The sequence below is a fragment of the Trichomycterus rosablanca genome, chromosome 5, assembly GCF_030014385.1.
Source record: "Trichomycterus rosablanca isolate fTriRos1 chromosome 5, fTriRos1.hap1, whole genome shotgun sequence".
Classification (NCBI taxonomy): Eukaryota; Metazoa; Chordata; class Actinopteri; order Siluriformes; family Trichomycteridae; genus Trichomycterus; species Trichomycterus rosablanca.
Genome location: NC_085992.1, coordinates 31,758,471 through 31,786,356, shown reverse-complemented (window position 1 = coordinate 31,786,356; position 27,886 = coordinate 31,758,471). Strand labels below are relative to the sequence as shown.

The 27,886-nt window shown below is 39.8% G+C and overlaps 1 protein-coding gene across 1 annotated transcript in view; it reads left to right on the top strand.

Moving 5' to 3' along the window:
- The window catches only part of camkmt (calmodulin-lysine N-methyltransferase), a 194,421-nt gene extending 170,027 nt beyond the window's left edge, over window positions 1–24,394 (top strand). The window contains exons 10-11 of the mRNA XM_062995057.1: window positions 1,789–1,920; window positions 24,171–24,394. Of these exons, the coding sequence (XP_062851127.1) occupies window positions 1,789–1,920; window positions 24,171–24,263 (225 nt within the window). The 3' untranslated portion in view covers window positions 24,264–24,394. The remainder of the gene's footprint in view (window positions 1–1,788; window positions 1,921–24,170) is intronic.
- The last annotated feature ends 3,492 nt before the right edge of the window (window positions 24,395–27,886 follow it).

Here is a 27,886-nt window from a genome sequence, read left to right as displayed (position 1 = left end):
TGTTAGTAGCAGTTGTACATTGAAATGAAGTAAGATTCAGATAATCTTATCTGCTGATAATTACAATGGTGGGTCATTTTTATGCTGAAACAATGCCAGATGATTTAGTCAGTTAAAATCTGGCACTGCAGTGGAAAATTGCACCAACACAAGAACCAGCGCTTTGTGTTTTTGTGTGTGCGGGTTTAAAGGGGTGGTTTGGCACTGTGGGACAGGTTGTGTTCCAGTTACTAATCACTGGGATTTTTGAAATTGTGTTAACTGGAAATGGTGTTATTGTGTTTTGGATGTTAAAGAATTGTATATGTGACTACTCTTTCCAAATCCCACCAAAAAGAGGGAAAGTAATTTAATATTTGAGTATGGCAAGATAAGTGGAAGATTTTAAATGATTTATAGACGATCAGATGTTTTGCTGACAAATTACAATTTGAAAAATCATCTCATTTTTTCCTATAAGATAAAAGGGGCCCAGTTGTCTTTCTTGTACAGAGGTTACCACAGCTATAAAATACACACCGCCAAGGATGTATAAAATAAATAAGGGTCTACTGCTCTATAGGATGTACTCTGAAGGTTTAATCTTCAATCTCAGTTGTTGTCTGTGAGGTATTTAAGTCCGTCCAGTTTTTCGTTTAGGAACTTAGTTATTTTAAAGGGGCCAGTACACCTTTAGCATGCATATCCCACCTTGTTGTGGGAGGAATCCTGTTTGTTCAAATGAGCAAGTAAACATAAGTGTTTGGCACCCTGTCCAGGATGTTTTTCTGCCCTGCACCCAGTGTTTTCAGGTGGTTTCAGACCCCCTTCCATCATAACCCAGAATGTATCAGTTAAATAATATGATTCAATGACTGGTTTCAGCTCTTGCCATGTATGTTGTTTGATTTATTTAGGCCGGTACTTATTTTAATTAAAACAATCATTTGCTAAGCAAATATGAAATAGAAAGCTAAAGCATTTCAAAAAACCTTAAAGTTTCTTTTTTCTTCCTTTAAGTAATCCTCTTAGTGCAGCTGGTTGTCCACAGCCTGTTGATCTATTAGGGGCGAGGATGTGCTTCCAGCTATTGATTGGATTAGGTGTGCTTTAATCTTTTTGTTTCTTATCTAATATAATACCTTGGAAAAATCAAAGAGGATGTAATGATGCAAACCACCACTCACGGTGAGACTCTTTGATGGTCTATATCTGGACTAAGAGAAGATCAGTTTGTCTACACAGCCTGATTTAGTTTAGCTTTTAAATCAGACCACATTATTTAATACGGCAACTAAAACTATTATAGCTGGTTTTCTTTTTATATTTACAAAAAAAAAAAAGATAATTTGTATTTTAGGTTAACCATGCATTTTATTAAACACATATTTAATAAAATATTATGTACAACAGAGTTAAAATAGACTTATTCACTCATTTTTTAATTTATTTTTATTTATTTAAGGATAAAAAATACGTGCAAAACTAACTCTCACAAAATGTGCAAGCTGGTTCTCTAACAGGACTAACACCATATAACACCAATAATACCCTGGCAGCTAAAACTACCACATTTTAGGAGTGGAATGATCTGTTCTGTTATTTCTACCACCACTAATCCAATATATAATGGTAAATCAAGCAAAAAAAAAAAAAAATTATAGTAAAAGAATATGACTGATGTATTGTGTGCATTTGTGCATGTGTGTGTGTGTGTGTGTGTGTGTGTGTGTGTGTGTGTGTGTGTGTGTGTGTGTGTGTGTGTGTGTGTGTGTGTGTGTGTGTGTGTGTGTGTGTGTGTGTGTGTAGGGCACAGCATTAGTGTTTGCCCCTATGAGAGGAGACACACTAACAGAATTCTGCAGACTGGCTGAGAGAGCAGGACTCTTTGTGTGCCGCTATGAGAACTACGATTCTCTCATATGGGACCTGCACATTAAGGTGAGTGATTCCAGTCAAGTACCTGAACACAAAGAAATGTTAAACGTTATTAAAAAATAGTGTTTCTTTCCAAACTTGGCAAAATAATGCTCCATAAGTTTTAATGATAGAACTAGCCCTGTTTAAATGAGCACAGATGAGTCACAAATTATAGTAAATTCTAATCAGTAAAAATGATGTCAGAGGTCATGCCACAGTTGTAAATTAAATATTAGAACTTTATACACCACCAAATTATCTGTCTGTCTATCTTTAAGCAAAACCCAGTGTTTATGAAGTGTTGAATTTGTTTATTAAATTATGTACTGAAAGTGAAAAACAAAAACAATATTGTATCAATTGTACACATTACCAACTGCTGCTCAGCTTAACCAGCCGCCTGCTGCCAAATTGAATATTTGGAGTACAGTTTCAGCTGAATGTGTGGTCATGTGTTTTATCTAGTTATGTGTATTATTGGATTCCCATTGTAAAGTTGTAATATCGTGAACCATTCCTTCATGTGTGTGTGCGTTATTTATTTATATATTTATATATGGAGTAGTAATTGGTCATTTCTGGGAGATTGAGAGAGAGCTTATAGTCCAGATTTAGCGCTATCTGATTCTCACCTTTTTGGACCTATTAAAAAAGCTTTAAGGGGAAGAAGATGATGTGAAAGCAGCGGTGAATCAGTGGCTACACGCTCAACCAAAAACATTTTTTGCTGACGGCATTAAAAAGTTGGGTACAGTGCTGGGAAAAATGCACCGGAAAGTGACAATGTAGAAAAGTGATGTCATTTATTTTTAAAATTCTTAATACATAGAGTTTAAAAAAGTGTGGAAACTTTTTGAAGAACCCTCGTATATATACATCGATCAGCCATAACATTAAAACCACGTCCTTGTTTCTAAACACATTGTCCATTTTATCGTATAGGAGCACTTTGTAGTTCTACAATTACTGACTGTAGTCCATCTGTTCCTCTGCATGTTTTGTTAGCTCCCTTTCATGCTGTTCTTCAATGGTCAGGACTCTCCCAGGACCACTACAGAGTAGATATTGTTTGGGTGGTGGGCCATTCTCAGTACTGCAGTGACAATGACATGGTGGTGGTGTTTTAGAGTGTGTTGTGCTGGTATGAGTGAATCAGACACAGCAGCGCTGCTGGAGTTTTTAAACCTGCTGGACTGAGAATATTCCACCAATCAAAAATATATTCAGCCAACAGGGCCCTGTGGGCAGCGTCCTGTGACCACTGATGAAGGTCTAGGAGATGACCAACTCAAACAGCAGCAATAGATGAGCGATCGTCTCTGACTTTACATCTACAAGGTGGACCAATTAGGTAGGAGTGTCTAATAGAGTGGACAGTGAGTGGACACGCTATTTAAAAACTCCATCAGCGCTGCTGTGTCTCATCCACTCATACCAGCACAACACACACTAACACACCACCACCATGTCAGTGTCACTGCAGTGCTGAGATCATCCACCACCTAAATAATACCTGCTCTGTGGGGGTCCTGACCATTGAAGAACAAGATGAAAGCAGGCTAAAAAAGGTATGTAGAAAAATAGATAAACTACAGTCAGTAATTGTAGAACTACAAAGTGTTTCTATATGGTAAGTGGAGCTGATAAAATGGACAGTAAGTGTAGAAAGAAGGAGGTGGTTTTCATGTTATGACTGATCAGTGTATACACATACATACACACACAAATATATATAATATAAGATAAATAATATACATACATAAATATGTCATCATGGCCGCTCAGGTGGAGCAGCGGTAAAACACGCTAACACACCAGAGCTGGGATTTTTAATACATTGTATCGAACCTTAGCTCTGCCATTCAGCTGGGCTGGGCGGCTGCGTGAACAATGATTGGCTGTTGTTCATAGGGTAGGACAAGCCAGAAGGGGAATCCCCATAACTGAGCGAATTACGACCTCTACTGGCTGGTTGATGGTGTCTGCACAGAGTCGAGGAATAATGCTGATCAGGGTGTGGCTCTCCGTGCACAAAGCTGATCGGCAGATGAACTCGCCTCGTGCAGGTGAAAAGCAGTCGGTACTGCTCATGTGCTGGAGGGGGCATGTGACAGTCTCGCTCTCCTCGATCGGGCGGGGGTCAGCTCCAGTGAAGAGGAAGCACAATGCAATTGGGTATAAATTGGACGCTGTAAAAAATGGACAAAAAGGGAGAAAATGCATAAACAAATTAATTAATAAAAATAAATAAATAAATGTCATTATTATGTCAATACAAAATTGTTGTTTGCAAAAGAAAAAAACAACAACAACAAAAAGCATTGGTAATGCTGCAGTCATATTTTGTATGAATTGTATATAAATCATTATGTGTAATAGTTCAGTAAGTGCTGGTAGCCTGTTGGTACAGGTTCATTGTGCACTGTTCATGTGTGTGTGTTTGTGTGTGTGTGTGTATGTGTGTGTGAGTCCACATCCTGTATTCAAACACTACTGGAAATCTCTAACTCAGCACTCCCAGCCACCAAACACTGAAAAAGTGGAAACAGTGAACAACAGAGAAAAACAAGTGGTAGCCTCCTGTCACCATACCCATCTGAGGGCTTGAGCACAAGGCTGTCTGCAGCTACCATGGAGTCCAGCTGATTATCAGCTGGTTAATGGCCATGGCTGCCATTTTTTGGCTGGGAGCAAGCTGTGAGGACCCATTAGACCCTGCAGGCCGGACGGACAGACCTGCCCATGCCTGAGGAAAGTGGCACTAGCGCTGAGTGATTTGGGCTTTATTTTCATGGCCCTTTGAGTGGCCACTCTGCCAGTGGCCATGGGTGTCTACAGGCAGCAATGGGGAAAAAAGGGCAAACAATATTGGAGGCTACGAGACTGAATTAAAAGCTGTTAGTGCCCAGAGAGAAAGGCAGGAGAAGAATGAGAAGGAAAGATGAAATTGAGAAATAGTTAAATGGTAGAGATTTAGGAATGGGGGGAAGGGTTTTTTCATTGCGCTTTGCTCAAAGATTGTATTGTATTATGCTGAAACAAATTTGTCACTCTCATCACACTCAGCTAAGTTGGAAAGGAATTGAATGATTTAATAATTTTAATGTTTAATGTTAGGGTACTTCATCCTCGCTGCTCAAACCTAATTATATTAACACAATAGCTGAAACACTGTGAGAGAATAATCTACAGAGTGAGTAGCAGAATAATACAGTGTGTGTATACAATAGGTAAAGATAGATAACGTTCTGCCTACCGAGCACAGAGTTTTAGAAGCTTTGTATCAGTCCATTTTCTTTGATAGCTTTTATGATTTGCCTGAAATATTAATTTAAAATATTTTTGCAGTGCCTTGAAAAGGTAATCTGCCCCATAGAGTATTTTCATATTACATTGTCTCAAATTGCACATTTTATGATTATTGAACAGACACTAAGTATACTCTCTAAAGAAGTGGAGGACAATTTAATCTACAACCACAGTACATAGGTCAGGGTGTTTTTTTTTTGTTTTTATACTTACTCAAGGAACTAAAAGGTCACTCGTTTATTAGAAAGACTAATACGACATAAGTTGCGTCCGAAATCACATACTGAATAGTATGCAAAAGCAGTACGCGAAAACGGTTAGTATGTCCAAATACGTAGTACACATTAAACAGTACGTGAAAAGTACCCGGATGACCTACTGCCTGGGCAGCCATTTTTGAGTATGCAAACGATGCACACTTACAGTCCGATAATCTATCCCATAATTAAACCGGAGCTGCAAAGGCGTTCGTAGCGAAGAAGAAAGATGGCGGAAAGCGGAGTAAGACAAACATTAAAAATGTTATGATTAAGTACAACCCTGAATAACGTTATGAGTAGCTTTGTGGAGAACGACAGAATTAATTTTGTCCAACTTTAAAATTGTTGTAACTGTGCCGATGAGACGTCACGCATCACGTGACGTTGGTAAGATGGCGGACGTAGTACGTACGAGGTTGCGTGGATACTGCACACTTGTGTACTGAAAGAGCGTACTGCTTTACCCGCCGAGCAGTGTGCACTGCCTCGAATCTAGTACGTACAGTTTAAGTATGTGATTTCGAACGCAGCCATAGTCACTATGATGTAGTTGCAGAATGCAGTGGCTGTGTGAAAGTAAGAGGGATGTTAATGAATGAACCATGATGTTATTACGAAATGACCTTGATGGAAGAGCAGTTGGAAGACCCACCCTGAAAATAGCAGAAAGTCGAGTAGTTTGATGGGACTGAGGTAGAATTTTAAATCTAGAATTCTAGGTGATTGAGTCTTATGCAAAGGTTTTGACGCTTCAGGTCAAATTTCATGTGAAGATAAATACGTTCTCTGCAGGAAACAAACTTCTGCACAGTTCAGTTAATTATCGTTTAGCATTTAACAAATAAACAGATATAGTTAAATAATACTAGCAGAAAAGGCCATGTCACATTTGGCAGAGGAGCTGTCACATTTGACTGTTTTTAATAGCAGGAAAGGCTGTTTAAATGTCATCATTTAAATGATTTTGTTTTTTAATCTTAAATATCTTACATGAAAGAGAAGCCAATAATCCTGCCATTTCACTGATGCGTCATACCAGTCCTAGTTTATGTTTTAACATTGATTTTTGGGATCTGAAATGTCCAACTGTATTACAGACACAATGGCGTCATTGGTCCAGGTTCTCAGGCTGAATTAGCGGTAGAGAAGTTTTGGGCTTCAGGTTGAGTTTAGGTTGAGTACATAGTTACGACACTACACAATTCCTGTAGCGGATGTGCTCACATTTTGAAAATTGACAAAATATGGGATCTGACTAGGAGTGTCCTAACATTTGCATTAGAATGTACACCGATCAGCCATAACATTAAAAGCAGCTCCTTCTTTCTACACTCACTGTCCATTTTATCAGCTCCACTTACCATGTTGGAGCACTTTATAGTTTTACTCTACAATTACTGACTGTAGTCCATCTGTTTCTCTGCATGCTTGTTAGCCCCCTTTCATGCTGTTCTTCAGTGGTCAGGACCCTCCCAAGACCACTACAGAGTAGGTATTATCTGGGTGGTGGATCATTCTCAGCACTGCAGTGACACTGACATGGTGGTGGTGTGTTAGTGTGTGTTTTGCTGGTATGAGTGGATCAGACACAGCAGTGCTGATGGAGTTTTTAAACACCTCACTGTCACTGCTGGCCTGAGAATAGTCCACCAACCAAAAAAATATCCAGCCAATAGTGCCTTGTGGGCAGCGTCCTGTGACCACTGATGAAGGTCTAGAAGATGACCAGCTCAAACAGCAGCAATATATGAGCAATCGTCTCTGACTTTACATCTACAAGGTGGACCAACTAGGTAAGAGTGTCTAATAGAGTGGACAGTGAGTGGACACGCTATTTAAAAACTCCATCAGCGCTGCTGTGTCTGATCCACTCATACCAGCACAACACACTCTAACACACCACCACCATGTCAGTAACCGGTCAGTATCCATCCAAACATTTCGCAAGTGTAATGCGCATTTACGAAATATTGGCAGAAAAAAAAGCGAAAAATGTCGCGTTTCCATCAACTACAGTTATGCGAAAAAACCTTTACATGACGTGTCAACGCGCTGCAGAGAAACGAGCAAGATGGAGAGATTTAATTCGATTTTTGCTTTAAGTAGAATTATATTTACAACCATTTGCCATCTTTTTATGGTTATGTTGTTTGCAGCTAAGAAATGTCTGGCAGAACAAGCAATGGCCCATCTAATGTGGGCTCAAATCTCCGTGCCACGGCAACGTTCACCTCGCATCTGGGAACGTAAACGCACTAAACAATTTTGGGAGCACATTGTGCAGAACCATTTTTCAGACGAGCTTTGGATCAAGAATTTCAGAATGTCAAAATCAGCCTTTGATGAGCTATGCACCATGATCGGGTCATCTGTAGAGCCAAAAGTTTACAGTCACCGGCCACCCGTGCCAACTGAAAAGAGGATTTCTATTGCCTTGTACTAGTTGGCCACTTGTGCGGAGTACAGGGTAGTGGGCGAGACGTTCGGCGTAATCGTAACAACAGTTCACCGTAGTGTATGCTGCAGCTGTATGCCAAGCAATAATATCAAAACTAATGAAACATTACGTCGTATTACCAAATGCGCAGGAGGCAGAAGAAATAGCACAGCGTAATTATGCAGCGCACCACATACCACAGGTGTACGGTGCACTGGATGGTACACACATTCCAATCCTCCCTACAGCAGTCGGGTACAGGGACTATGTAAATTGAAAGGGATGGCCATCGATTGTTTTGCAGGCACTTGTGGATGACCAGTTGTTGATTCATGATATATATGCACACACACACACATACTGTATATACAGTGTATCACAAAAGTGAGTACACCCCTCACATTTCTGCAAATATTTCATTATATCTTTTCATGGGACAACACTATAGACATGAAACTTGGATATAACTTAGAGTAGTCAGTGTACAACTTGTATAGCAGTGTAGATTTACTGTCTTCTGAAAATAACTCAACACACAGCCATTAATGTCTAAATAGCTGGCAACATAAGTGAGTACACCCCACAGTGAACATGTCCAAATTGTGCCCAAAGTGTCAATATTTTGTGTGACCACCATTATTATCCAGCACTGCCTTAACCCTCCTGGGCATGGAATTCACCAGAGCTGCACAGGTTGCTACTGGAATCCTCTTCCACTCCTCCAGGATGACATCACGGAGCTGGTGGATGTTAGACACCTTGAACTCCTCCACCTTCCACTTGAGGATGCGCCACAGGTGCTCAATTGGGTTTAGTCCATCACCTTTACCTTCAGCTTCCTCAGCAAGGCAGTTGTCATCTTGGAGGTTGTGTTTGGGGTCGTTATCCTGTTGGAAAACTGCCATGAGGCCCAGTTTTCGAAGGGAGGGGATCATGCTCTGTTTCAGAATGTCACAGTACATGTTGGAATTCATGTTTCCCTCAATGAACTGCAGCTCCCCAGTGCCAGCAACACTCATGCAGCCCAAGACCATGATGCTACCACCACCATGCTTGACTGTAGGCAAGATACAGTTGTCTTGGTACTTCTCACCAGGGCGCCACCACACATGCTGGACACCATCTGAGCCAAACAAGTTTATCTTGGTCTCGTCAGACCACAGGGCATTTCAGTAATCCATGTTCTTGGACTGCTTGTCTTCAGCAAACTGTTTGCGGGCTTTCTTGTGCGTCAGCTTCCTTCTGGGATGACGACCATGCAGACTGAGTTGATGCAGTGTGCGGCGTATGGTCTGAGCACTGACAGGCTGACCTTCCATGTCTTCAACCTCTGCAGCAATGCTGGCAGCACTCATGTGTCTATTTTTTAAAGCCAACCTCTGGATATGACGCCGAACACGTGGACTCAACTTCTTTGGTCGACCCTGGCGAAGCCTGTTCCGAGTGGAACCTGTCCTGGAAAACCGCTGTATGACCTTGGCCACCATGCTGTAGCTCAGTTTCAGGATGTTAGCAATCTTCTTATAGCCCAGGCCATCTTTGTGGAGAGCAACAATTCTATTTCTCACATCCTCAGAGAGTTCTTTGCCATGAGGTGCCATGTTGAATATCCAGTGGCCAGTATGAGAGAATTGTACCCAAAACACCAAATTTAACAGCCCTGCTCCCCATTTACACCTGGGACCTTGACACATGACACCAGGGAGGGACAACGACACATTTGGGCACAATTTGGACATGTTCACTGTGGGGTGTACTCACTTATGTTGCCAGCTATTTAGACATTAATGGCTGTGTGTTGAGTTATTTTCAGAAGACAGTAAATCTACACTGCTATACAAGTTGTACACTGACTACTCTAAGTTATATCCAAGTTTCATGTCTATAGTGTTGTCCCATGAAAAGATATAATGAAATATTTGCAGAAATGTGAGGGGTGTACTCACTTTTGTGATACACTGTATATACAGAGTGAGTCAGTCATGTGACTTAGAGCTTGAAACGTCGTTTATTCGCAAAACCCGTTTCCATCCCCTTTTTTCGCATTTCGGCGATGCGATATTCTAACTTTTCCACCTCGTTCAAGCATGAAAACTTTTTTTGCGATATTTGGGTCTTTTTTCGAATTATGAGCTTTTCCGTCCAGGATTTTTAATGCGCATTTTCAAAATTCGCAGAAAGTTGGTGAATGGAAAACCCTTTATAGTCACTGCAGTGCTGAGAATGATCCACCACCCAAATAATACATACTCTGTGGTGGTCCAGTGGGGGTCCTGACCATTGAAGAACAGGGTGAAAGCAGGCTAAAAAGGTATGTAGAGGAACAGATGGACTACAGTCAGTAATTGTAGAACTACAAAGTGCTTCTCTATGGTAAGTGGAGCTGATACAATGGACAGTGAGTGTAGAAACAAGGAGGTGATTTTAATGTTATAGCTGATCAGTGTATGTGGTGCATATATGTAACATGCTTGAACTGAGAGTTTGTCTTAACCAAACCATTCTGTCCAAGCAACAGTGGACTATCTTAAAATATGGAAATTATTAAGTGACTTGGTTTAGGGCAGTCCTAAATCCCAACCTCCATCAGACATCAAAACCTTAAAATTTCTATACGCTTCTGCTCTTTCACGGCATGGCAAGACCTCAACAACCAATAGGAATAGGCCCCAATTGCTCTGTCATGTCTTGTGCAAAATGTGATCGCTCAACCAATAACTAAATAATTCACTCACTGACTTTCTAAGCCGCTTTTTCCAATCAGGGTCGCAGGGGTGCTGGAGCCTATCCCAGCTCTCAATGGGAGCAAGGCACACAGATACACCCTGGACACAGTGCCCGTCCATTGCAGGGCAAACTAAATAAAAAATGTTATTTATTATTTTGTTTTTATGAACCTTTTCATCCAGGTTAGGGTTGCTGCAAGTCTGATGAAAGCACTAGGCACATGGTGGGATTTCCTAGATGGGAAGCCAGTCCATTGTAGACCAACACTCACACATTCACTAACTTATGTACACCTTAATAACACATAGGAAATCCATACAGACATGAAAAGGACAGATGTTTTTGACGTTGAGGATTGAAGGATTGAACCCAGGTCCTCCGGACACGTGTTGATATGCAACACCAACACTATCTGCTGTGCCACTCCCTGGCCCAAAGTACTAAACAAAGAAGAAATGAATTTGAATGGTTTCTTTTATTTTAAGGTTAGTTAAATAAATACAAATCAAAGCTGTGAAAACAGTTAGGGGTTGAATGCTTTTATTAAACATCATATGTCATACATTTATGTTATAATCTCTCTAGGTTACAGTTACACCTGCACACACACACTTTAATAATACTGACCTGATACTCCTGCAGGCTGACAGGGCTTACTGAACAGGAACAGGGCCACCTACTGTGACACTGTGTGGATAATGATGATAACAGTGAGCTGAGTCAAGTGTTCTACTGCTGCTGCCCCTCTTTCTCTCTCTCTCTCTCTCTCTCTGTGTGTGTGTGTGTGTGTGTGTGTGTGTGTGTGTGTGTGTGTGTGTGTGTGTGTGTGTGTGTGTGTGTGTGAGAGAGAGAGGGAGAGAGATTTAATTTAAAAGCCAGGGTGTCTTTTGTTTGTCAGTAGAATATTTAGCTTTTTATACGATAGCAGTGGAAACTGAAGTGGCTTTATCATATTAAAAGATGATTAAGTCCCAGTTCTTATCTTCTTATGAAAAACCAACCCTGGGTTTATATTAGAGGAAGTGACATTGAAATTAACCAAAAATGTTCTTTAAAAGAAAAAGAAAAACATGGATAAGTCATCGACATATAACAGCATAATGCAACAACCTCTACCTTTACCTCTCTCTCTCTCTCTCTCTCTCTCTCTCTCTCTCTCTCTCTCTCTCGCTCTCTCTCTCTCTCTCTCTATATATATATATACAGTGTATCACAAAAGTGAGTACACCCCTCACATTTCTGCAGATATTTAAGTATATCTTTTCATGGGACAACACTGACAAAATGACACTTTGACACAATGAAAAGTAGTCTGTGTGCAGCTTATATAACAGTGTAAATTTATTCTTCCCTCAAAATAACTCAATATACAGCCATTAATGTCTAAACCACTGGCAACAAAAGTGAGTACACCCCTAAGAGACTACACCCCTAAGTGTCCAAATTGAGCACTGCTTGTCATTTTCCCTCCAAAATGTCATGTGACTCGCTAGTGTTACTAGGTCTCAGGTGTGCATAGGGAGCAGGTGTGTTCAATTTAGTAGTACAGCTCTCACACTCTCTCATACTGGTCACTGAAAGTTCCAACATGGCACCTCACGGCAAAGAACTCTCTGAGGATCTTAAAAGACGAATTGTTGCGCTACATGAAGATGGCCAAGGCTACAAGAAGATTGCCAACACCCTGAAACTGAGCTGCAGCACAGTGGCCAAGATCATCCAGAGTTTTAAAAGAGCAGGGTCCACTCAGAACAGACCTTGCGTTGGTCGTCCAAAGAAGCTGAGTGCACGTGCTCAGCGTCACATCCAACTGCTGTCTTTGAAAGATAGGCGTAGGAGTGCTGTCAGCATTGCTGCAGAGATTGAAAAGGTGGGGGGTCAGCCTGTCAGTGCTCAGACCATACGCCGCACACTACATCAAATTGGTCTGCATGGCTGTCACCCCAGAAGGAAGCCTCTTCTGAAGTCTCTACACAAGAAAGCCCGCAAACAGTTTGCTGAAGACATGTCAACAAAGGACATGGATTACTGGAACCATGTCCTATGGTCTGATGAGACCAAGATTAATTTGTTTGGTTCAGATGGTCTCAAGCATGTGTGGCGGCAATCAGGTGAGGAGTACAAAGATAAGTGTGTCATGCCTACAGTCAAGCATGGTGGTGGGAATGCCATGGTCTGGGGCTGCATGAGTGCAGCAGGTGTTGGGGAGTTACATTTCATTGATGGACACATGAACTCCAATATGTACTGTGAAATACTGAAGCAGAGCATGATCCCCTCCCTCCGGAAACTGGGTCGCAGGGCAGTGTTCCAGCATGATAATGACCCCAAACACACCTCTAAGATGACCACTGCTTTATTGAAGAGGCTGAGGGTAAAGGTGATGGACTGGCCAAGCATGTCTCCAGACCTAAACCCAATAGAACATCTTTGGGGCATCCTCAAGCGGAAGGTGGAGGAGCGCAAAGTCTCGAATATCCGCCAGCTCCGTGATGTCGTCATGGAGGAGTGGAAAAGCATTCCAGTGGCAACCTGTGAAGCTCTGGTAAACTCCATGCCCAGGAGAGTTAAGGCAGTTCTGGGAAATAATGGTGGCCACACAAAATATTGACACTTCAGGAACTTTCACTAAGGGGTGTACTCACTTTTGTTGCCGGTGGTTTAGACATTAATGGCTGTATATTGAGTTATTTTGAGGGAAGAATAAATTTACACTGTTATATAAGCTGCACACAGACTACTTTTCATTGTGTCAAAGTGTCATTTTGTCAGTGTTGTCCCATGAAAAGATATACTTCAATATCTGCAGAAATGTGAGGGGTGTACTCACTTTTGTGATACACTGTATATATACAGTGTATCACAAAAGTGAGTACACCCCTCACATTTCTGCAAATATTTCATTATATCTTTTCATGGGACAACACTATAGACATGAAACTTGGATATAACTTAGAGTAGTCAGTGTACAGCTTGTATAGCAGTGTAGATTTACTGTCTTCTGAAAATAACTCAACACACAGCCATTAATGTCTAAATAGCTGGCAACATAAGTGAGTGCACCCCACAGTGAACATGTCCAAATTGTGTCCAAATGTGTCGTTGTCCCTCCATGGTGTCATGTGTCAAGGTCCCAGGTGTAAATGGGGAGCAGGGCTGTTAAATTTGGTGTTTTGGGTACAATTCTCTCATACTGGACACTGGATATTCAACATGGCACCTCATGGCAAAGAACTCTCTGAGGATGTGAGAAATAGAATTGTTGCTCTCCACAAAGATGGCCTGGGCTATAAGAAGATTGCTAACACCCTGAAACTGAGCTACAGCATGGTGGCCAAGGTCATACAGCGGTTTTCCAGGACAGGTTCCACTCGGAACAGGCTTCGCCAGGGTCGACCAAAGAAGTTGAGTCCACGTGTTCGGCGTCATATCCAGAGGTTGGCTTTAAAAAATAGACACATGAGTGCTGCCAGCATTGCTGCAGAGGTTGAAGACGTGGGAGGTCAGCCTGTCAGTGCTCAGACCATACGCCGCACACTGCATCAACTCGGTCTGCATGTTCGTCATCCCAGAAGGAAGCTGACGCACAAGAAAGCCCGCAAACAGTTTGCTGAAGACAAGCAGTCCAAGAACATGGATTACTGGAATGCCCTGTGGTCTGACGAGACCAAGATAAACTTGTTTGGCTCAGATGGTGTCCAGCATGTGTGGCGGCACCCTGGTGAGAAGTACCAAGACAACTGTATCTTGCCTACAGTCAAGCATGGTGGTGGTAGCATCATGGTCTTGGGCTGCATGAGTGTTGCTGGCACTGGGGAGCTGCGGTTCATTGAGGGAAACATGAATTCCAACATGTACTGTGACATTCTGAAACAGAGCATGATCCCCTCCCTTCGAAAACTGGGCCTCATGGCAGTTTTCCAACAGGATAACGACCCCAAACACAACCTCCAAGATGACAACTGCCTTGCTGAGGAAGCTGAAGGTAAAGGTGATGGACTAAACCCAATTGAGCACCTGTGGCGCATCCTCAAGTGGAAGGTGGAGGAGTTCAAGGTGTCTAACATCCACCAGCTCCGTGATGTCATCATGGAGGAGTGGGAGAGGATTCCAGTAGCAACCTGTGCAGCTCTGGTGAATTCCATGCCCAGGAGGGTTAAGGCAGTGCTGGATAATAATGGTGGTCACACAAAATATTGACACTTTGGGCACAATTTGGACATGTTCACTGTGGGGTGTACTCACTTATGTTGCCAGCTATTTAGACATTAATGGCTGTGTGTTGAGTTATTTTCAGAAGACAGTAAATCTACACTGCTATACAAGCTGTACACTGACTACTCTAAGTTATATCCAAGTTTTATTTCTATAGTGTTGTCCCATGAAAAGATATAATAAAATATTTGCAGAAATGTGAGGGGTGTACTCACTTCTGTGATACACTGTATATATATATATATATATATATATATATATATACAGATGAGGCATAACATTATGACCACCTTCCTAATATTGTGTTGGTCCCCCTTTTACTGACATAGCAGCTCTGACCCGTCAAGGCTTGGAGTCTGATACCTTTCTATCTGAACCAGCATTAACTTCTTAAGCAATTTGAGCTGTAGTAGCTCGTCTGTTGGATCTGACCACATGGGCCAGCCTTTGCTCCCCACATGCATCAATGAGCCTTGGCCACCCATGATCCTGTCGCCGGTTTACCATTGTTCTTTCCTTGGACCACTTTTGATAGATACTGACCACTGCAGACCGGTAACACCCCACAAGAGCTGCAGTTTTGGAGATGTTCTGACCCAGTCGTCTAGCCATCACAATTTGGCCCTTGTCAAACTCGCTCAAATTTTGATGCTTGCCCATTTGTCCTTTATCTAACACATCAACTTTGAGGGGAAAATGTTGCCTCATGCCGCCTAATATATCCCACCGACCAACAGGTGCCGTGATGAAGAGATAATCAGTGTTATTCACTTCACCTGTCAGTGGTCATAATGTAATGCTTTGTCGGTGTGTGTGTGTATATATATATATATATATATACATATATATATTGCATCATGATTACCTATAAGTATTAGATAATTGAAGTTTAGTATGTTTTGCTCATGCGTAACTTAAATGGTATTTAAATGGCAGTATAGTTTAATAGTTAAATTTCTAATTATCATAATGACTATTCATATATACACTGATCAGCCATAACATTAAAGCCACCTCCTTGTTTCTACACTCACTGTCCATTTTATCAGCTCCACTTTCCATATAGAAGCACTTTGTAGTTCTACAATTACTGACTGTAGTCTGTTTGTTTCTCTGCATGCTTTATTAGCCCCCTTTTATGCTGTTCTTCAATGGTCAGGACCACCACAGAGCAGGTATTATTTAGGTGGTGGATCATTCTCAGCACTGCAGTGACACTGACATGGTGGTGGTGTGTTAGTGTTTGTTGTGCTGGTATGAGTGGATCAGACACAGCAGCGCTGCTGGAGTTTTTAAGTACCGTGTCCACTCTATTAGACACTCTTACCTAGTTGGTCCACCTTGTAGATGTAAAGTCAGAGACGATCGCTCATCTATTGCTGCCACCATGTCAGTGTCACTGCAGTGCTGAGAATGATCCACCACCCAAATAATACTTCTCTGTGGTGGTCCTGTGAAGGTCCTGACCATTAAAGAACAGGGTGAACGCAGGCTAAAAAGCATGAAGAGGAACAGATTGAGTACAGTCAGTAATTGTAGAACTACAAAGTGCTTCTCTATGGTAAGTGGAGCTGATAAAATGGACAGTGAGTAAAGAAACAAGGAGGTGATTTTAATGTTATGGTTGATTGGTGTGTATATATCTACAATGTCATCACCGGACCTACAGGTAGCTCTTACCACAGTTAATGTCAAGGTACATGAATCTACCATCGGAAAGAGACTGCACAAGTTTGATTTTCATGGGTGTGCAAGGAGGAAACCCTTGCTGTCAAAAAAAACATCAGGGCAAGACTAAAGTTAACCAGAGAACACCTAGACAAAGACCAGGACTTCTGGAACAATATGCTTTGGACAGATGAATCCAAAGTTGAATTATTTGGGCACAGTAACAGAAGACATGTTTGGAAATGTCATGGTTTGAGGCTGCTTTGCAGCAGCAGGGCCTGGCAAGCTCTCCAAAAATGAGGAAAATGTAAGACCATCTGTCCAAAAACTGAAGCGGAAGTTGACCATGCAACATGACAACGACCCAAAACACTCCAGTAAATCCACCAAGGAATGAATCAAAAGAAAGAAATGGAGAGTTCTGGAATGGCCAAGTCAAAGCCCAGATCTTAATCCTATTGAGATGCTGTGGGGTGATTTGAAACGGGCTGTGCATGCAAGAAACCCCTCAAACCTCACACAGCTGAAGAAATTCTGCATGGAGTAGTGGGAAAGCTTTCTCCCAGTCTATGTCAGAGATGGTAGATGGTATAGGAAACGTCTAATTGAGGTTATTTCAACCAAAGGGGGAAATACCAGCTATTTGGGCATAGGATGTCCTAACTTTTTCCTCACAATAAATTTCCATTTTTATTCATTACATTTTACAGCTTGTGTTTTATTTGATTAGTTATATAAGCTCCATCTCTCAGTACTGTTGAAATGAAGCTCAAATGTCCATATATTTAAATATGTTCAAAAAGACACAGGTTCTCATGGGGTGTCCTAACTTTTTCACATGACTGTATATACTGTATATATGGGGGCGTTTATACACACTTCTACAAAAGAAAACCCTGTATAAAAGTCAGTGTCTCTGAAGTGCTGCCAGTGTAGCTGGTCTTCTCCGATAAACCACATCCTTCAAGATCGGCCATAGTTAAAAACCCAGGGGTATTAATTCAGGAGAACATTTGGCAGCTGGGGTCAACTATTAAAGTGTGTATACATTTTTGCCCCCCTCTGTATATAGTAATTGCTTTACTAATCTTGAATACATTTAACGTGTAAATGCAGGGGGTGGGTGGATATTTAAATGTTGTTCACATGATGTCTCAAATCACGGAAGTCATTTTCTTCCCCCCAAAGGATTGTACCTATTATAAAAATACAAATCTAAACTATCTTTATTGCCTCTAACAGGGTTACATATTAAGCTGTGTTAAATGTTGATCTAAAACTGTGGTACTTTATTGTTTGAAAGGAACTTTTTTGGAAATGTCCCAATCATTGAAACTATAATAAATTAGCTGAAACTTAATAAAAACTGAAATGACTGCATCTGAACTGAAAATTGAATAGACATTAATTGCCTAATCTTAATTCATTAATATAAATTTTTAATATTAATACTAATAATTAATGTTAATTTTATTTATATAAAAAATTAACATCCTAAGTAAACGTATCATAAATTCACTTTTTATTTACATTTAGCCCATTTTTATATAATAAATACCATACTCATCTAGGGATGTTACACAATTTGCAGTGTGTATCTGTTAACAAGAAGTAACTACAACCTTTAGCCTATAATTAAAATTAAAACTGATAATACATAAAACACAAAGTATAAATCTGAAACAATTATAAAATAGTACCAAACAAGCATTAAAAAAATCTAAATAATTAGAAGACTAGTCCTTAAATGCACAATTCATGCACACCTGCTTTCCCCTCACATAATGCAGTGATAATGGTATAGATTTAAATGCATATTTATTTGTGTAAGTATTGTGTGTTTTCTCACACCCCCTTAAGTCTGTCAGTCTCTGATGTCCTGCAGATTGAGGTGTTTTCTTTGACCCCCAAAACCTCATCACTCCTCCTTATCCAGTGTAGTGTTGCAGGAAGGCAGGATGTGTAGAGGGGTGTAGAGGAGTGCGGCAAGGGGGCTGCATGTTATCCTCTTATCCCCACTGTTCTGGAATAGAGCTGCAGCAGCTGGAGGACTGCAAGCCGCCTGATAATGCCGCTATTTTCCACCCGCCCGTCTTAATCTTGTTACTCAGACGGTGGTGAAGAGAGTCATGAATTTTAATTCTGACCACCCCCTTCCATAAACACACGCATGCAGTGTTTTGCACATACACATGCATCACACATACAAGTACACATAAATATTACCTTTTGAGTTTAGTCAACACCAGCTGTCAGTCTTTTATTCCTTGCGTCCTTTTTCATTCACCCGTCTGTTCCTCTGTCTGCAGTTGAGTTCCGCCTGTTCTACATTCTCTCAGGACCTGTTTAAAAGCTGAAGGAAAAACAAAGATTGAAAGGGAGGGGAAAATGGCAATAAAATGAATGACTTGCATCTTGGCGGATGTGCGATTTAAAAAAAAAAAAAAAATTGAGCCGATTTATCTGGCTGCCCATGAAGCTGATTAGCAGCTTGTGATCAGGAGGAACAGCTTTGCTGGTTAAACTTTTCACCTTTGTAAGCTGGCCGACTTTCTCTCTCCCTCAGCGTAAGCTTCTTTCTTATACCACTCTCTCACTCTTTATCTTTCTTTTTTTTTACCACAATTCTCACACTCTCTCCCTTCCTGGCTTTCTCTCTGCCTTTCTTGGCTGTGAGATTTGAATGTCGGTCCCTGCAGTGGGTTTAGCGTTGGCCGACTGGCCGTCCTGATTACCGAGGGGTCACAGGTTCAACCACCGGCCGCTGTGTAGAGGAGGTGGAGAGAGAGATAACGCACATGAAGGCCAAGAGGGGGTCTTTCATCTGCCCTCCTACAGCCACAAAGCTTTAAGTGAGGAGGAGAGTGTTGACATGACTGAAAGTGTTTCTGCAGTGTGAATTCATGAGAAGGAAACTGTGAGCCTGTGTGAATTATCCTGGCTTTTTGACCGGTGGTCATTGTAGGGCTTTAAAACCTCACTTATTTACTCATTTACTCACACCTCAGGGAAATTAATGTCATTTGTGCTCTTGGTCAAAGTAATGTCTTTACCTGGTATTGATTCTGGGCTTGTTAGGGGGAAGATGTTATCATAGTAGATAGGTTTTTAACACAGCTTGTTGTTCAAATTGTCACCACACTGAGCAATACTAACACTGGCTGAGCAGAAAATTGTATATAAAACCAGATGAATCTTTTGCATTCATTTATGTTCATTTGATGGATAGATTCTTTACTTAAGCCTGCCATCGATCCGTCATTCTGAAACCTTTTACTAAAAGCTGACTACATACATTCAAGCATAATTAAAACAAAAGTCAATGTCTTGTCAAGGAAGTGGATTACATTAACACATGGGTCAGTTCGCCCACAAGCTTGTTTAGGGTGAACCGTAGACCCCTGTTTTTAGGTGGACCAGAGATAAGTACTCTATGAAAATAAAAAGAACATGACAAATTTTACAGAGACAGTGACCGTTCTGACATAAATATATTACCAATTTTAGCAGTACTAATACTAATTTAAATCTAATATGAAAATGTTACTTGTCATAGCTGATGTACATAGAGTGTGGTACTCATGGTAATAACGGTGACAGATTCATAATGGTATTTTGAACAGGCATACCTGTATGTGTCCACTAATTTACACTGAACAATATTTTCTCTTATTAATAATAAGTCCTTATAGTCAGTCCTTATGTTTTATTCATTATTGTTATTGTTAGGTTTTATTTTTTTGTTATTACTATAATTATTATTATTTGTTCAGTGTCTGGGATGTTTCGCATGTTCACCCCATGTTGGTGTGGGTTTCTTTGGTTTCCTGCCATGTCTCGCCATGTCAGAAGGTGAACTGGCTTTCAGTTTGAGTGTGTGGAATGCCATAGAATGAACAGACGCCTCTGTCCAAGGTGTATTCATGCCTTGTGCCCAAATGAAAGAGTGACAGTATTGTAAACAGCTGTCTTGTGGAATTATATTATTAAAACATTTACATTTACTTGTTGGATTTTGTTTTTTAAGTGTGTAGCACTCGTCTACATGATTTAAACACTGTAATAAAGGTCATTTGCATTTTAGGCAATTAGCAGACACATTTATCCAAAGCGACTTACAGTACTGTGACTGTATACAGTCTTAGCAATTGAGGGTTAAGGGCCTTGCTCAAGGGCCCAACAGCAGCAACTTGGCAGTGGTGGGGCTTGAACCAGCGACCTTCTGATTACTAGTCCAGTACCTTAACCACTAGGCTACAACGCCCTCATCTAGTTATTAAATGATTTGTTCTTTATATATAGGTAACATTTAAAATACAAAATGCTACTACAGAGAAAGAAAGCATAACGCAGATACACTATATGACCACAAGTATTAGGACACCTGACCTTAAGCATTTCAAAAGCAAATAGTATTAAAATAGAGAGACCTCTATATGGTCAAGAAAGCCTTAATTGATGTTTCAGTTCATTCCAACGCTGTTCAGTGGGGCTGAGGTCAGGACTCTAGAGTTGTCTTTATAGAGCATGCTTTGTGCACAGTAACACTGGAATGTGAAAGGGCCTTCCCTAAACTATTGCAGCACATTTGAAAGCATAAAATTGTAATTACATAATTGTTTTATTACACCTGTTAGCACTTGTTACGGCTAAAACACATGAATTTAAAAATTTGAACGGGTGTCACAAAATTCTGTCCAAATAGTGTACAGTATGTGGAAAAATAAATGCATGGATTGTTCATAACTCTTATTAAAGCTCTTTAATTATGAATAATGAATTTCAAATAACAAAGACAGTTTTGTGTTTCGGTTAACTCCTGGTTCATGCCAGTAAATAAATCCAGAAATGACTACACTCTGTACTCTAAATACTGACATCTTTACTTAAAGCAAGTAACTCTTGCTTTCATTTAACTGATGTATAGTTGTAGTACTGTGCTGCAGAAGGCAGAACTTGTTGACATTCACTTGCACTTTATCTTTTGTATGTTTCTTCTCACACTATTTCTCATCTGAGAAGCGGTTGCACGTCAGATTTACTTGCTGCATGGCCGGCTCTGATTTTCATAACTGGATTGCAGTTCTTCTCGAGTCCTCATGTTGGATTGTCTCTGTGCTGTGGGCTAGCTGATTGGCTGGGACAGGATGGAGCTCGGCTGGCAGATAGTAACAGTCTGGCAGTAATGTTGTGTACCATGGGTATGTCAAAGAAAAGTGGCCCCCGGGGGCCTGTAGCACAACCTGGAATGGATGACGTTCCACATGCAGACACCTCAGCTCTAAGTGAATCATTCTTAAAGCTGTTGAGCTCAGTGTCTGTCCCAGTTTGCTTACTCTGGCTCTCATGCCGTTGATATGAGCCATATTAATGAGGGTCGAAACAAGAGGGAAAGAAAGTGATCGCTGGATACAAATAAATGAGTACTGACATTTTTGTGTTACTAAAGGAAGAACTACAAGAACCAAGCTGTAATAACAAAAACAAAAGCTCTTTTTTTTCATCTACGTCTATACAACATCAATTACATTGTTATTTTTTCCAGGAAACTGTATGTGTCAAAATTGCACATGCTTATTTTATAAAGTTTTACACTAAAGGTTATATTCTGAAATGTTTAAATAATTAACAAATTGAAAAATCTAAGTGGTGAACCAGATTTTTCAATTTTTTGGTGAATTATAATAAGCATGCAGTATCATCAGGGTACCTATAGTACCAGAACGCATGAGGCAAAAATAAGTGGATTATTTTTATTTATTTAATCAGAACATTTGATTTAGTACAACCCCAAATCAGAAAAAGTTGGGACAGTATGGAAAACGCAAATAAAATAAAAATTCAGTGTTTCTTACATTTACTTTGACTTTTATTTGATTTGAGGCAGTTTGAACCCAAGATATTTCATGTTTTATCTGCTCAACTTAATTTCATTTGTAAATATACCTGCATTCCAGCATTTCAGGCCTGCAACACATCCCAAAAAAAGTTGGGACAAGGGCAATTTAGGGCTAGTAATGAGGTAAAAAAAAACTAAATAATGATGTGACTCCAAACAGGTGATGTCAGCAGGTGATTGTAATCATGATTTGGTACAAAAGCAGCTTAGTTATTGATGAGCAAAGATGATCAGAGGATCTCCAGTTTGTCCACAAATGTGTGAGAAAATTATTAAAATGTTTAAAAACAATGAACCTCAAAGAAAGATTGGAAGGGATTTGCATATTTCTCCTTCTACAGTGCATAATATCATTAAACCATTCAAGAAATCGGGAGGAATTTCAGTGTAAAGACCAAGGGTGCAAGCTTAAGCTGAACAGACGACACTGCATCAAGAACTGCCACTGAACAATAGCTGATATAACCACATGGGTGAAGGATTTCTTTGGCAAACCTTTGTCAAGCACTACAATACAGAGTTACATGCACAAATGCCACTTAAAACTTTACTGTGCAAAAAAGAAGCCTTATGTTAACCATGTCCTGAAGTGGTGTCGACTTCCCTGGTCTCTGAGGCATCTAGGATGGACCATCACACAGTGGAAACGTGTATTGTGGTCAGATTAATCAACATTCCAGGTCATTTTTGGAACAAATGGATGCCGTGTGCTCAGGACCAAAGACGAAAAGGACCATCCAGACTGTTATCAGCAACAGGTCTAAAAGCCAGTATCTGTCATGGTATGGGTGTGTCAGTGCCCTTGGCAAAGGTCATTAACACTTCTGTGATGGCAGCATCAATGCAGAAAAGTACATTGAGATCTTAGAGCAACATATGCTGCCTTTAAGACGTCATCTTTTCCAGAGATGTTCATGCATTTTTTTTAACAAGACAATGCAAAACCACATGCTGCACACATTACAAAGGCATGGCTGCGGAGGAAGAGGGTACGGGTACTGGACTGCGCTGCCTGCAGTCGTGACCTGTCCCCAATAGAGAATGTGTGGAGAATTTTGACACGTAAAAAGTGACGACGACTCCGTACTGTTGCACATCTTAAGACGTGTTTGCAGGAAGAAATAAAAGCTGTAACATTAAATCACTTGGTCTCCTCAGTGCCAAAATGTCTTATAAGTGTGGTGAAAAGGAATGGCAACAAGTGGTAAATGCTTTACTGTCCCAACTTTTTTTGGAATGTGTTGCAGGCCTGGAATGCGAGAATGGATGTTTATTAATGAATGAAGAAATGAAGTTGAGCAGATAAAACATGAAATATCTCAGGTTCATCCTGTCTGCAATCAAATAACAAAAGTCAAAGTAAATGTAGGAAACTCTGTGTTTTTTTATTATTTGCATTTTCCATGCTGTCCCAACTTTTTCTGATTTGGGGTTGTAGATTTTTGTTTCCCCTAAACACAGCATTTTTATTTAAAAAAAAAACTAAACTAAACCCTAAACTAAACATTGGTTACCTCATATATACTAACATTCCAATTAAATTGGTATATCAAATTACAAACCTCTGAGTTTTTAATTATACCACATAGCTTAGGAGAATTAACACCCCATGTGGGAGAGCATCAGTTTTATCTGCTACTGTTTACTCCATCTTAGCCAATGAAAAACATATTGTTTAAAATATAACCAGGTGTAAAGTGTCATATTGTCAATCTGGTGTGCAGTTTTTGCTTGATGTCTGTTGTGTATTTTTCAGATGAAAAGAGAAGGAAAGGAGGTGTATGATGAGAACATCCACTATCCTATGCTGCTCACCCTCACCCATATACCCAGCTCGTGTCTGCTGTAAGCCTGGCAGTACCAGCCTGTTTTGCTGTGCCATCCCCAGCTCTGCCACTGTGATCACCAGGATTTGCTTAACCTGGTCTTTTTCACTCATATACTCACAAAGTTTCTATACAGAATATCTTTTTCAGTGTGTATACATTGTGTGTGTGTGTGTGTGAGATTCACTGTGTAAACTCATGGCTGACCTTGCTACTGTGCAGAGAAAATGTGTAAAACAGGCATGGCATACTGAACACTGAACACATTGCTGGTATCTTTAGATGTTGCGCTGTAATGTCATTTTGAACAGGAACCCGATGCAAAGCGTTTGACAGCTTCTTGCGTATAAGTGCACAATCATTTTATTGCTGCTGTGCAGAATCACTTTTTATTCCATTCCACTAACAGAAATGAATGAAAATGAACATAAATACTAGTCCAAGTTATCGTACATTTGGAATGTACTCAAAGGAGAAGGAATGATAGTATGATAGTATTTCTGCTTCACTGTGATTCTCACTAATCATCTTGAGAAAATCATATGCCAAACCATACTGTCAGTATGTTGATCTTACAGTGTTAGATTTTACGTGGCCAAAAGCTTACATGAAAGACCTTCCTCACTGTTTTGGACCGCTTTGTGTTGCTTGGTTATGTTTAGCCACGTTTTAGTGCAGTCACAAGCTGCAAAGAAGTAAATTAAACAATGTATTACGAATTAAAGATTCCATTATCTCTGGAAGATAGTATTTCATTTAAAGTATTTCAGGGGCTTGATCTGTGTTAAGTTGAAACACTTTATTATATTAACTTTTAGTCCTATTTTTGTGCATGATATACTTAGTTTTAACCTGTTTTATTCAGAAAGTACACAAGAGGAAATTTATAGTTTAATGTTACAGAAAACCCTTAAAGTATCAGAAGAAAAACAGCTAAAGGCTTACACGATATTTTACCATGCTCAAATAATAACTGCGTGATTTTTACAACTATTTTAAAATCTAGATTTGACTCAATATAAGAAGGAGTACAGGTCTGGAATGCCATTACTAACCTTTCATTCCTGTGGCAACAACCTAATCTGCTCCTGAGTTATTAAAGTTGGAATAAGAAGAGTCCATATTTGTCTCCAAATATCTCCAAACATTTCCAACTGAAAAAAACTGACTGTATTGTGCAAAAATATGTAACATGAATTATTTGTATTTTATAGTGCTATTATATAACAGCACTATGTGCCTTTTGCCTCTAAAACGTTTCAGACCCATTGCAATACACTTGAAATCCACCTTCCCTCAACTTTTTACAGCATATGTCAAAGTGTCAGAGTGATTCAGAGCACAGTCAAAATGACACAAATTACTCTGTTTAAATGAATCATTCTTGGGAATCAATTCTTTGGAGTTTCAGTCATCTAACAGTGTCGGATTCAGGACTGAATCGTGTATGTAATGGTTCCACAAGATTCATATACTCTCATTACATGCTATAAAAATAGAAGATATACAGTAGGCTCTAAGGGTTGAAAGGCAGTTTAATAAGCCAATCTTTAAGTATTCTATTAAATCAAAAGCAAGCGATGCAGATTTTACAATAAAATGTCATGTCTTTAGTGGCTCTATAATGTTGAATGTCAGCTTTTTCTTAACGAATTAGAGTTTCAGCTTTTCTCTAAAAAAAATCTGGATGGGTTTATATCACAGTTATAGTCCAAAAATAACTGGACAAAGGAGGTTGGGTATCTTTTTGCATGTTTTGGTGGTCATTTTGGATTTATACACATTTACAAAATAATACATTATATTCATGATGGACACATGGGAATTAATTTAGAAAAAGATAAGTTAAGCAGAAATGATTATTTTGACTTTCCTTGTTGTGGATGTGGGTCACTGTGCCGCAATTTACCGCATGCTTTTGTTTTGCAATGAAAACAAAGCATGTCATATTTAACTTGGAGGTTTTTTGATGCTCATTTATTTGAAGTAAAATTGACAGTATAAATGTGATTGTGAGATTCTGCTTGTTTGATATAAAATTGTTAGTATTGATACAAATACAACCTTATAATATTGCAAAATATAAAAACTTTAAGCTATAATTAATTACATTGCTGAAAAGTTGGCATTCTAAGCTTTTAAATGGTAATGCTTTCTGAAATTGTGTATGTTAATGATATGGGAATTACCTTAATTTGCATGTCGATGTATATGGGACCAGGAAAGTAATGGATATCTAGCATCTCTTGATAAAACACGTTTTTTAACACCTTGCTTTATGGGGACCTGGGTTCAAACCCAGTCATAGAAATGTATGTAAACTTTTTACTTTAAATAGATTTAAAAGAGGTTTAATTATACGAAATAAAAACACATCTGCCAGCCAAACAAATATTTCCATGGTTATGGTAAAAGTGATTTAATTGTTTAAAAATATCAGTATAATTTAGTAAGAATAGTATTGACATGAATACAAATAGTATTTTTCTTGTGCATTTTTGCATAACATTTTATTTGTAACATGTTCAGTAGTTTGTACTGAGCTCCTTCTGATTCACATGAGTTCAGAGCTGTAACTCTAAGTTTTGTGCGTCTGCAATGTAAATGTTTTTGCTACACTTCAAAGTGATTATTTTCTACTAATGGAAGCAGGTGGTTGTAATGACTGTGATTAAATCATTATGTAACAATGTTGTGTTGAGTGCTTTTTTCCCTACATGTTGATTTGGTATGACATAAGCATGCTGTCTGCATTTTTTGTTTAGAGATGCTGCATACAAAGACGCCCTTTTTGTCTAAGTAAGTAATAAGATGGCTTTAAATAGGTTTCCACCGGTTATAACTCATTTTAACGTACACTATTTGGCCAAAAGCATTTGAACACTTCGATATTCCATTCTAAAACCATAGGCATTATTATAAAGTAGCCTCCCTATAAACAGTGCAGCTATAATAGCATTCACTCTTTTAGTGGGCTTTTAACAACATTTTTACTTTTTCTTTGGTAATATATGCCCATTTAGTCAAAATAGCCTTTGTAAGGTCTGATGCTGCTGGGCAAAAAGGCCTGGCTTACAATTCACGTTTCTATTCATCCTAATGGTGTTCACTGGGGTTGAGGTCAGCACTCTTGTGCAGGCCACTGCAGTTACTTTGTGTGCAGAGACACTCATGGACAAGCAAAGGTCCTTCCCTAAACTGTTGCCACAAAGTTGAAAGCATCTAATAATCATATTTTCCATTATTGATTTTATATATTTATTAGCAGGGTGACACAGTGGCTCGGTGGGTAGCACAGGTGCCTCACAGCAAGATGGTCCTGGGTTTAATCCCCACTAATGCAGAGTTTGCATGTTCTCCTTGTGTCTGCATGAGTTTTCTCTGGGAGCTCCGGTTTCCTCCCACAGTCCAAAAACATGCAGTCAGGTTAATTGGAGACACTGAATTGCCCTATAGGTGAATGGGTGTATGTGTGTCTGCCCTGCAATGAACTGGCGCCTCGTCCAGGGTGGTACTGTGTGCCTCGCACCCATTGAAAAGCTGGGATAGGGAACACTTCAACTTAATTTGGAGGGGGCGTCCACATTTTTTAAATTATAAGGTAAGGGTTGATGCTGAACATCAACAACAAGTTCAACTTTTATCT